The 12,624-nt window shown below is 38.1% G+C and overlaps 1 protein-coding gene and 1 long non-coding RNA gene across 2 annotated transcripts; one reads left to right on the top strand and one right to left on the bottom strand.

Moving 5' to 3' along the window:
* The first annotated feature begins 5,062 nt into the window (after nucleotides 1-5,062).
* LOC116256762 (gibberellin 3-beta-dioxygenase 1-like) lies at nucleotides 5,063-6,914 on the top strand. Its single transcript, XM_031633245.2, has 2 exons — nucleotides 5,063-5,602; nucleotides 6,032-6,914. The coding sequence occupies exons 1-2, from the start codon at nucleotides 5,124-5,126 to the stop codon at nucleotides 6,621-6,623; spliced, it is 1,071 nt and encodes a 356-aa protein (XP_031489105.1). The 5' UTR covers nucleotides 5,063-5,123; the 3' UTR covers nucleotides 6,624-6,914.
* On the bottom strand, nucleotides 6,820-10,904 carry LOC116256763 (uncharacterized). The gene is made up of 3 exons (XR_004173195.2): nucleotides 10,589-10,904; nucleotides 10,329-10,447; nucleotides 6,820-7,129 (listed from the first exon to the last, which is right to left on the bottom strand). It is a non-coding gene; the product is annotated as an uncharacterized LOC116256763 (long non-coding RNA).
* Between the last annotated feature and the right edge of the window lie 1,720 nt (nucleotides 10,905-12,624).

Below are 12,624 nucleotides of genomic sequence, written 5' to 3' on the forward strand. Positions count from 1 at the left end.
ATTCAATTCATTTACATTTATTTCACTCATATTCATTTCATTTACATTTGTCTCATTCACATTCGATTCATTTAATTAACAACTCATATAAATACTATACAAAGGTGTGTGCACACCACGAGCAACCTTCACTAGAGAGACAACTCTCATGGTGGTCCAAAAAAGTGTGGATCCATACACACTGCAGTAATAAAGCAATCTACCAAGAAAGTATGTATTCTAAAGGAAGTTGTCACACCTACCTCCATCCTTGCTTAACATACAACTCTGCATATGTAAAATGAATGTGTAGATGATATTTTTTATCATGGGGAAAGAATCAACATACTTCAAACTCGAGCTGCCGCCCATTTCAAGACAAACAGTCCATCCCCGTCACAAATAAATTCTTCTTTTTCACAATTAGATCACGGCCTTTTCCACGTCAAGACTGAGAAAAGTCTGTAGTTTTTCACAAGTTCTCCACTCAATTTGATTTCCGGCAAACTTCCAAAAATTTCACTATCTCATGTCACGATTTACATGAACGCTTGGGGACAAAAGAGATGTACTTAACCTTGAAAACCCATGAAAAAGAAAATGGGAAAACTTTAGTCATTATCATGCAATAAGAGGAAACAGACAAATTTTTCGAGGCTGAGTTTTCTGAACGCCACAATTGAGGCACTAAGATTACATGAGCACATGTGTACACATGCACACACATCACACATGCACCGAATAATGCTTCCACGTCCGTAAAATGACAATAGAACCATTTATTTTCCTTGTTTGATCTTCAAGAAACAACAAGGGGAAAACAGGACAGCAAACACTACATGACAATTTGGTGAAAAAGGACGCGAAAATACGGCCACGCCGGGCTGGGTCAGGCCCGTCTCTTGAGATCTTTACTTTGTGAACGTGTTACTGTAAGATTTTCCTTCTTTAATTTGATTTAAGTTCATAAGGTGGTAAGATATACTGACATTAAAGGTTTAAGGTATATAATGTTAGTCTCAGTGGCTGAGGTACATCTTTTGTGAGCAATTGTCAGCAGATATTCACATGAATTGCTTATTTATAAGTTAATACATCATAACCGTTAATGCCCTTCATCTAGCTCTGCTTCTAGTTAGTCCGAAGTAGGGTTTGTAAATTTAATCTGGTTTAAAAGGTTCACATTTTGTTATTATGTTGGATCCTCTAGAACCAATCTTGCCATTATCTCTAAGGACCGGTTGTCTGTAAAGAACCCATGGAATGAACGGATCGTGCCCGTTCCATGTGTTCCGTGGTTTAGCACAGAACGCCGAGAATGCCGATGAGATTTAGTGTCTGCTGTTTGTGTGCACCTCCAAGTCCTAGCATAAAAGGACAAGAGCATCCATTGTACCTAGAGGACAATGCTAATATGTAATAACTTGACCCACTCTCATATCGTGCTTGGGCCCATGGTTTGATGGATTCTAACCTATCCCTTAACAGTTTCAGTTGAAACCGTTGAAACCTTAAAAATGTTGAAGACTAGAACAATTAATCACTTAACAATCTCCTTTGTAAGTCCCCAAAGATCACTTACTATCTTAGATAACAGACTAAACTTTTCAAAGTGAGGTGTTACATAACCGAACAAACTCTAATCTATTTAACTGTCGAGGATCCAACCTGTTTGAGACAATAGTCTCAAGCCTAGATGATGAGAGTTGACACCAAAATGCAAAATCTTTTTATCATTTCTGAATGCAAGGTCCTTGATGGTGAGGTCAACTTAGGCTTTAATTAACCCTACTTGCTAGGGTTAATCCTAAACCTTAGATAGAGGCCGGCATCGGCATCAGTGGCAAACAACTTTGAAACTTTATCCATATCCTATGAATCTGCAGGGTTTCGAGTAGGTGGTCAAATTAGATAACTAGATGCTTAGGTCACACTATCATAACTCAAGGGCCGGTCTTGCCAGGTGAGGACATCAAAACTGGGTCCATCTCAAGCTGGGTGCGCGGCCCTACCAAATTGGACATATTGAACCTAGTGGACAAACCATGTGGGTCAGGGTTGGACCCATTTAGCCAACCACTGCTTATCCTACCTATCAACATGGTTAGCCATTTGAGAGGACAAAAGGAACCGTGGTAGATCTTTTTCTTCCAAGCGATTGTGGTCCATTGATTTTGGAAAGTAACCAATAGGAAAAGTGATGAATAATACAAGACCATGTTAAATTTATATTGATTAGTGGAAGCAGATTAACGGCACGTCGGCATACAAGCTTAGATTTTTCTAGTTGGTACCTAGTAATCAGTAAAGCTTAGGTAGCTCTAGCCTCGGAGTTTTACGCTGCTCGGCAAGCGACAAAATCTCTCGATTCAGATGCAATTTCCTCGAATCATGAAAGGGAATAAATAAACATAAAATCTCTTTGAATCTCCATGACCAAGTTTATCTGCAGTAGATTTGCAAATACATTCAATCAAGAACAGTAACTAGCATGGAAGGTCCAGTTTGTTTGAAACCCTAATTTGTGGACATGCCATCTATATATGGTCAATTTGATATCGATCAACCTCTAAATCACTGGAATCTGCTGTATTACAGGATTTCATAATTAAGAGTCAAGGTAAAAGCAACATGAAAAATTGAAAAAAAACAAAAAAAGGTCTCTTTTTACGTAGGTTTTGAATAAACTTTCACTTATTCCCTGGTAGTGCACCATTTCCTTGCCGACTCTGGAGCATTCCGCATATCAGAAATTACAATCTATCTGTTCAATATTAATTCCCATTTTAACGGAGAAACGATCATATATTATATTGTTCGAGAACACATGAAAAGATGCATAATTGTGGTCTTCAAACTCTTAATTTCTTGCCAATTCATCAATTTTCACTAATGTTCTTAGTTTGTCTAAACCTGAACCATTTACATCCTTAATTTCCATCGTTGACAACAAGACGAGTTAGGCCCTCATAGACTATTCATCAACCATATTCGATTTGAATATACGTTATGCTTTTTTTTTCATAGTTTCATATAATATTTTTTATGATTGAATTTTTTAGGAGTGAGACCTACCACCTCTTGTCAGAGTAAACTAAACGTTTATACTTAGCTATAGTTTGCATTTATTAATAAACTTTCTAAAGGGCACGGTGATTTTGTTGCATTTTTCAAATATATTTTTTTTACTAAATCTAGGAAGCTATTTGAACATCGAAACAAAGATAAACGTGTAAAACGTTCAAGAAGTAATTATATTTGCCTTTACACCTTGTCCTTCGACCATTTTCCTTCCCAACTGATACTGTGGTTTCTTGTGTTGACTTACGTAGCATGGTATATAGCTAAACTTTGCCACATTTCTGCAATACTATAGGTACACGAGAAAGAATAGTTTATAAGGATATACAATATTAATTCGTATAATTATATCACTAATTTGACAATTAACTTAAATCTTTTTAATGTTTCTAGCTAACTTTAACTTATCTACTATGGATAGATATAGGAAACACACTTAATACATGGAGTTCACTGGCATAAAATCCTTGATCTTTCTTATTCATTAGAAAATGCACAGAGCCCTTGATTTATGAATATGAAAGTAAATACCGAAACATATTGGAAGCTCTAAACAATCTCGATTCCTAATTTGTATGTTTTGCTAATCTTAGTTACAGATCATTTCTCAATATATCCCTCCTCTTTCTTCTCTTTTGATTAAGTAGGGAGAGAAAAAGAGTAGCTACACTAAGTTCTCCCTCCGTCTCTCTTCTCCCTGGTTAGGACAGAGACTGAAGCCAGAGAACTTAAAAGTGCACACCAAATATTTTTTTTTAGCATAACCTAACCTCGTGGATGTGATCTTGAGAATAATTTAGCAGAAATATATGATAAGCGGATCCATTTTTGGGTTTTGCAGGTGATTTTCTTAACCATTCAGAAATAACAGATCTTATTGACACCCAATGTGGTCGTACATGTTTTTCGATGAATCAGCTTGAATCATACCAGGTTTGTACTAAACTAGTAAGCATAAACACATTAAAATGCTGATATTCTGACTAAAGCATACTAAGCATGCTTTAAGTGGTAACCTAAGCGGCTCAATAGCAGGGGACGATTTTGGAGCAAGCAGAGCTAATGACCTTTTTCTTAAGGTTTCTGTGAGGAAACAAGAGAAATGAAACAAAAAAAGGGGTCCTAACAAGAAGTTGATAAAGCCTAAAATGCAAAAGAGAGAGAGAGAGAGGATGATCTGAAAGCAAAATTTGGCAGTTCTCTTTAAAGTTTTTACCCAAACGACATCACAGAGCGAAAGAGAGAGAGAGAGAGAGAGAAAGGTTATAAGCAAATCCTAAGTTTGCTGTTTGGCCATTTCTGCTTAAAAGGAATTCTCTTGCCTGAGGACAAGACATCACCACATGGCATAAAAACAGCACATCCTCAAGTGTGACGAGAGGGCCATCTTTTCTCTTGTGCTCTTGGAAACTTTGTTCTTTCTCTTGTCCAACATCTAACCCCCATTCATTGACCTCTTCCTATCAATACTCTCCCCAAAAGCCACTTAATTCCAAAACTACACCTTACCCTCTTACCCGTGGACCAAGATGCAGTTGCTCGGATCCCAACCGATAATTTCATCTGGGTATGATCTAGTCAGCTGGGTCCGAAGAACACAGTAATCCAATAAACAAAAATGAGTGGATTTGACTGCCATGTGGTTCTCGCCAAATCCAGCCTGACCAGGAACATCCTATCAGTGCAGTACCTGTTCCGAATCTGACTGGGTTAAAATAGCTTACTGAACAAAATTTTACACTTACTGGGTTCAAACTCCAGAGGAAACACCCAAATTGAAGATAATTGACTATTAACCTGATCCAAGTTTGTGTTTCTGAACCCATAAATCATTGCCACATGCCAATTAAATAAATGTCCAAATCCTCCATTTATTTCTCCAACAATCAAGTTTATCTGAATGACTGGGTTCACTTGATTGAGATGGAAACCTTACATATTTGCAGAACTAACCTTATCTCCAGAACCAATTCACTTTCATTTCTATATAAATAGATGTAATTGCCCATTTTCTTCCCATCGAAGGCCACTTCGGCTTGTACATATCTCACAGAGATCTCACCATGCATTCCCTATCCCAAGTTTACAAAGATCATCCTGTCACCCTGCACCACCCTCTCATGGACCTCAACACCATGGAAGAAGTACCAGAGTCTTATGTATGGCCACCCTTTGATGACTACCTTGATGATGAGACAGCCAAGAACAGCTCCATACCCATAATCAGCCTCTCTGAGCCAAGCCTTGATGTTCTGAACCAAATTTCATCTGCATGTGAGGATTGGGGCATGTTCCAAGTAGTGAACCATGGTGTATCTTCTCAGCTTCTCTCAGAGATGGAGTCCCTTGGAAATCGTCTTTTCTCCCTCCCCATGAAGCAGAAGATTAAGGCCTTGCGTGCACCAGATGGCATCTCTGGTTACGGACTTGCACGCATATCACCCTTCTTCAGTAAGCTGATGTGGTTTGAAGGATTTACAATTGCTGAATCTCCTCTTGAACATGTTCGTTGCCTTATGCCGGATGATTATGAGCATTTCTGGTATGTCAATATCTCTTTTGCTTCATCTTTTTCCTTCTTCAAAAAAGCATCATACCTCAAGAACTTGAAGTTAAAAGGCAATAAATTTGATACTTGAGGTGACTCTCTAGGTATAATCTGGAAGGAGTCTGCCTAATGACATTTGCTGCTGTATCTCATCGTTTCCCACCCAACTGAATCTATGTTGATTGTACAAGTTCTCATTCATTCATCCATAGATGGTTATCACTGTCAAGTTACAGTGCTTACCAAGCAGAGGATAGCGACCTCCAAGTGATCCAGCACTAGGGCCTGTTAGCTTGTCACTCCAAGCATGTTCTAATTTTTGGAGTTCTGATAGCAACAGCCAACAGTGTTCTCATGTGAAGTGCACTTAACCTGAGAATTATGAGAATGGAAATTATACACCTTCATTTTGTTTTCTGGCAGCTCAATAGTCCAGGAGTACGAGCATGAAATGGAGCACCTAGCACGAAGACTGATGGAACTCATACTAACATCGCTGGGACTCAACAAAAACGATGTCAAGTGGGCGAGGAATGGATTCGAAAGCATGCATGGTGTGCTGCAACTGAACTACTACCCGCTCTGCCCACAACCAAGCAATGCCATGGGCCTGGCTGCACACACTGACTCCTCACTGTTGACCCTCCTCTACCAGACCAGCACCCAGGGGCTTCAGATCATGAAAGAACGTCACTGGGTCAATGTTCCTCCAGTACCCAGTGCTATTGTCATCAACGTCGGTGACCTCCTTCACATCCTCTCAAATGGACGCTTCTCCTCTCCATTACACCGTGTGCTTGTAAGCCGAGCTCAACATCGTTTCTCATTTGCCCACTTCTGGGGCCCAACATCTGAAACAAGCATCTATCCTCATCCTAAGCTCCTCAGCTTGCAGAGTCCCCCTCTCTACCAATCCATTACATGGGCAGACTACCTCAGACTCAAAGCTAAACTCTTCAACAGGGCATTGTCATCACTCCTGTTATCAGATGGCATTCCAGCAACCAACCAATGACCTGAAAGCAGTTTCTTGAGCCAACTTGACTTGGTGATTCGTATCCTAATTCAAGCTTAAAACAGGTCCATGTGTTCACAAAGTTCCTTTTGGACTAAATGCAGCTCCAGTGGCGAAATGCACAGGTTTTGGCTCAACATTTCTCATCCAACTGAGTCATGTTTCAACTGCATATTTCGTAACAATATTCAAGAACTAAAGAAAGAAAGGACGTATTTCATATAAAATTAATGTTATGGTTACACAGTTGCAACAGTAAATCTTCAAGTAATATATACAGTTTATGTACCATTTACCACTTGTCCAATCCATAATTTATTGGCCAAGAAGGAATCAGCTGCTATTTGGGACCTATTCTGAACTTTGGCTTCTTGTGCGTGCATGCATATAAAAGAGAAAAAGGCAACAAACGGCCCCACAAGAAAGACTTGACCACTAAGTTGCACCAGATCGCTCACCCACATGCAAACAAAAGATTGCTGTTCATCTTTCTTGTCTTTGGCCAACTGCAAAAACAAAAAGGTTTTAAATTTATTAGTTAAACTCAACATGTATATATACACAAACACACACACCAATAAATAAATCAAATCACATATGGCATGCGGGAGTAGATTATGCATGTTATCAATATCAAACACAGGACACTAACACTGAGTATTAAATCTTCTATTTTCTTGGTAGGGGGTGTTTGTGTGTGTGTGTATGCAAAAACACAGGCGTATGAAACTTCAGCCTTACATATTACATATCCTGCGTACCCTTCTATGGAAACTAGAAGTGCTGTGCTGACACGGCAATGGTATGTCACAAAAGGGCATTAGGGTTTGCAGGATCATATTATGTATGATATATATATATATATATATATGTGTGTGTGTGTGTGTGTGTGTGTGTGTGTGTGTGTGTATTGGGGAGGGGGGGGAGGGTATTGAGTTAAACTAGTCCTGTTTTGAGACTGGTTTTTCAAGTCATCTCCCCTCCCAAGGATCTACCACATAAAAAGGATTACAGACAAGAAATAAGAAAAAAAGAGGAGAGAGAGAGGGGGTGAAAATTATAAACACATCTAAATCAGGGCAATGGGAATGGCCCACTTTGACTTGGGCTGGTGTGCTCATAGCCTCATAGAAATCACTTCTTGAGAAGAATGTATGGCTGCAGGTTTCAACCTACCATTCCCAAAGCATGAATTTTTTCTTTTTCGTTGATTGGCAGGAAGGTGATGGTTAGGAAAGTATAATTGTTATCATCTTCCCCATAAACCTGTTTTAAGAAAGCTTAGCCCAGAGTTTCTATGGTATTTGGGCAAACCAACACAAAGAAAATCAATCTGAATATCATCAATTTGTTCTCAGAATAGTCCAGATACTTTGTCCAGCAACTCTAATGTATCAACTATCAAGTACAAAGAAGCCACTTGATTTTGTGAACTAAGTTCTTCCTTCTAAATTATAACAAAGTGCATTCAATAGAGGTGTCCGCAATTATTTCATGGTCTGCAAATTTTACTTCTAAATTTTTCCTTTAAAATGGAGCAGGAATATAAGGTGATGATTGATAATAGCTGCCACTCAAAATAAATTCTTTCCTCTATCTCTTAAAGAAGACGAAAAGCATCCTGTCTGTCCGAATAAAGACACACATACTGACCCACCGTTATTGTGGCTACATTAAAGCTCATTCAGTTCCTTAATGGTACATAACATTAAAAATGTAAATACAACCATGTTTTTGAGAAACTATTTAAGCTTGACATGCAGCTAACAGAAAATTCAAGCCATCTAATTCCATATAAAAGTTAAGTAGCTTGCATACAATGGCTGTACAAGCAGACAGGATCTGTGCATGAATAGTAATATTGTTACAGATATTTACAACAGTGAACTGCTTTCACCGTCACATTTGCATCCACATATACAACTGAAAGTATAGCTTGGCATACTGCAAATTTTACGTGCAAACAGGTTTGATTACTTTCAAGTTTCAATTCAGGATTCCATTCTGTGGAGACACGGTATTTTTAAATCCAACAGATATTAGTAAGAGATTGCAACACAAACAACGAGAATCACATAGACTAGGTCTTAAAATGCATATCAGAAACTAGCCCACTTTGATCAATTGAGGAGACTGTGCACAAGTTTGTTCCACGTTAATGGCATTCTTTGCCCATATCATCTCATTTTTTACATGGCCTATGCAAGAAAGGCAGATAAAAATAAAGGAGATGGACATGATAATAACTAAAACAGTACTCTAGCAATATATGAGGCATTAAATAGGAAGTCATTACACTCTCATTTTACAGTCAAACTCAGTTTTTTGTTCTCCCCTACACTAAATCAGCATTTCTCCAGTACCATACAACGAGGAAATATATTAAGACAAGTTTTAGCCTACTACATAAACATCCCTATAGATGCAAGTAAAGATGCATGTAGCCTGGTAAAAGTTTCTGACTATCATTTAGACCTGCTATAGAATTTAGCATCAGAGGTCATGTGAAATCATCAACAACTTTTAGCATATAAATCATGCTTCCCATGCAGAAGCAAAGATTATCATGCCCTCTACAGGAAATGTATTTGCGGTTGTTCTCCAAAGAAGTTGCACAATTCTCTGCAGTTTATATGGAGTGAAAGTGAAATATTGAGGCCCAAAATTTGACTCCAGACTTTTGCTGCAGACATAACTGACAACAAGAAAATTATTATGAAGTCTTTAATTATTGACAAAGTTTGGTACATGAATCAGTGTGGCAAAAACTTGGAAGGAACCATATAATTGGATCAATAGTGGAGGCCTGTGGTGGCAGTGGATGGGTTGTGCGGATAGCTTTTATTGTGTGTTTGAGGATTCAGCGAGAGTTCAATGGCAAAATAATTGCCAAAAGAAGGATGAGGACAGAAAAAGCCTCTTAGTTTTAAGGCCTTTTGCTGAAATAATGTGGAAACCTTAATAATTATTGAAAGAATGGTCTTATTGTCCCAGCCTGGTATAAAGTCCGCAATATTTGAAAACCAGCAAAGACTAAGGATCTCCGTTTAATGGCAATTTTTATCAGTAGAATAAGCTAGTTTTATGCTGTTATGAGAAAATGATGAACAAATAGAAGCGTCAAACAGTTAACAGACCTCACACGCTATGCTTGTCTGTGATAATTTGAGTTCGTTGGCGAAAATAATACATACTTAAGAGTGGTAACCTCCTGATTGAATTGGATAGGAAGTTCAAGTCTTGCGGTCTAACTGGAGATCAACGTTGTTAGGATGGGTTTCTGAAACAAATCAATTTCCAGTACATTAAGAAATTTGTCCCCAACCAACTTCAGCTTGAATCAATCTATTCAAGAATCGACTTTATATCCCAAAAAAAAAGTTAAGAAAAACAAGGTAAATTTGTTCTAAAAAGAAAATTACATAAAAAAGATATTATGAGACGTGCAATGAAGGTCTAAATTGTTTATATGTAGGATGAACAAATTCCATAGTTTCTCACAGAAGCAGGAAAACGAAAAAGGAAAGGAAAAGGAAAATTTGTTTAAGAAAAAAAAAAGCAAAACGTATAAAGTCCGGAACATGCATTTAAGGCCTAAAAGGCTAAAACGATAACATGTAGCAGCCACAAACACTATAATTCTCACAGAAGCTGCAAAATAGAAGGGAAAGTAAAACCAATCCAGGCTGAATTGCAACGAGCTACCCGTTCGTTGGATAAAGCAAATGCAATTAACTGTTCTGAGGTTGAATAGAAGAGGTTATGGACGCTGAATGGTTGCATTGCTTGCATTTCAATGCTGGTCGTATCTCTTTCCAGTCTTTCTGCAACGTCCAAAATTTGATCACGTAAAAAGAGCAAATAAAGGCACCAACTTAAATCACCATTGCTTGCTGAATCAGCAGTCCAACTAAATTGCAGAAAATTATAAGGATAGCGGGAAAGAAAGAACCGGACGAAGTTACCTGTTGGCACTAACTTTTCCTAGCAACATTGCCAGTAATAAGCACATACGATCCACTTGGTTATCAATATTAATCAATTATTCAACTGTTGAGGATATGAAGGATAAGGGTCAGTGGGCCACAGTTGGTATTTGGGGACCAAGCTCAACCAGGGTACAGAAAAAGGAGCATCCGATCCGTAAAACTGAACGATAGGGTGTTGGTGCTCGAAATTTGGTGCTCGAAATTTGCCTTGCAGCGCGAAATCACCGAAGAGAGGAGAGGTGATGTCGTCGTCAATCTCTCAACATGTAGGACCGAAGCTGACCGACGGTTCCGTTTGGATCAAAAGTAGGATTAATGCCAGAGACCTTTTTCAATTTTCTCCAAATCTTAAATTACAAAGTTTCCTGTTGTTTTACACTCCATGCATGGTTGTTAATTAACTTTGTTTTGGATATAATACATTTTTTATGTCATTATATTCAAAAGTAAGCCATTAGGCCGTAAGTTCTGACCGAATCAGACCTGTCCACACTCGATTCCTCGTCCATTTCTTTTTATCCGGTAAATCGGAGTTGGGGCAATCTTCTTTTATAATTTAAGCCACGGTGCACTCTGAGTATTAAACTTTCGAACCCTTTAAATTTCTGATTCTGAAAAGCCTTCAGATCCAATCGCTTAGCCAGTGTCAGTAACACCATCAAGTATACGTTGACTCCGAACTAAATTAAGTCAGTTCTGGCCTAAAAGTGTTTTATGAAACCTGCGCTACAAACTATACGAATACATGTGCGCCTCATAGCTTTTTAATGTACTACTAATGGTGACATGCTAGTAAAGGGATGAACTACTCTAGTTCTGTTCCACTGTCATCTGTTAACTCAAGACACTGATGTGATCTAAACTCCCATGCCTCCATATAGAACTTAACAGTTGGGAAACTGATTGCATGCATGAACCTTGCTCATTCGTATTCTCTTCAAAATGCATCACTGGGGCTTCCCTCAGTCCAGAAACCAGTATTTTACCATGGACTACAGGAGCTGGTGGGCATTTATTTTGCACTTACGAAGCAACATTTATTTCGCTTATCCATGGTGTTATCGTCCGCGCAAGGTTTGCTGTTCGGGGCTCACCGCCATCCAAATAACGCATAAGTTTCCACAAGTGCCCCCAGTGTAACTGGTTGAAGGAAGATAAAGAGTAGGAAACCTAGCTAGACAAAATCAGTAAAGGTTCTCCTGTTTCTGGCTGGCCAAAATGATTCCGCCTGGATACAAGGAATCGCCTCCCCGTCAGCACTGTCATTAGATTCACATATTATGATAAAAATAGATATTAGTAAAGCTAGAAAATTGCTATCATGGTACTTTTTTCTTCGTAACAAGTTGAAAGGGATGGGAACTCTTCAACCCCAGGACAAATTCAGCTTCTGAAAAGTGACACCTAGAATGCGTCAGAACCCACATATTATGCCAACCTCACTGCAAATTCATATATATATATATATATATATATATATATATATATATATATATATATATATATATATATATATATAGAGAGAGAGAGAGAGAGAGAGAGAGAGAGAGCGATTCTTGCAGCCGTAATTATGTGAATGTGATTTCCCATGTCATACCCTTAGAAATCCTCCATTTTGCAAGGCTTTGACATACAAGTGAACCACAAAATCACATGATACTGAATTTTTTAAATCTTTAAAATGTCCAGTATATATTTGAAAAAGAAAAAGAAAACATGACTGAAAAGAAATCTTAGGCTTTTTACCATGAAATCTGCACCTTTATAGTCAGTTTTGTTAAATAAAAGAAGAAAGAAAAAGTTTAAACCAGGAAATGTATCTTTCATTTCCATAAGAAACATGGTTCTTGCTAAACCATTGATACAAGCACTGAAAGAAAGAAAAAAGGAAAGTTTAATTAGAATAGTTTTCCCATGGTTTAAAATGTATCACCTGTCGAGCCACCGACAATAAAATCTGTACTTGAGAAGAATACTATGATAAGATCATGCAACTGTTACACATTCACAAA

The sequence above is a fragment of the Nymphaea colorata genome, chromosome 6 (genome assembly GCF_008831285.2).
Source record: "Nymphaea colorata isolate Beijing-Zhang1983 chromosome 6, ASM883128v2, whole genome shotgun sequence".
NCBI lineage: Eukaryota > Viridiplantae > Streptophyta > Magnoliopsida > Nymphaeales > Nymphaeaceae > Nymphaea > Nymphaea colorata.

Bases quoted from the DNA above. Each gene is read 5' to 3' on its own strand.
- LOC116256762 (XM_031633245.2), top strand. From the start codon at position 5,124: ATGCATTCCCTATCCCAAGTTTACAAAGATCATCCTGTCACCCTGCAC. The intron at 5,603-6,031 runs GTATGTCAATAT...GTTTTCTGGCAG, and splicing joins GATGATTATGAGCATTTCTG to CTCAATAGTCCAGGAGTACG.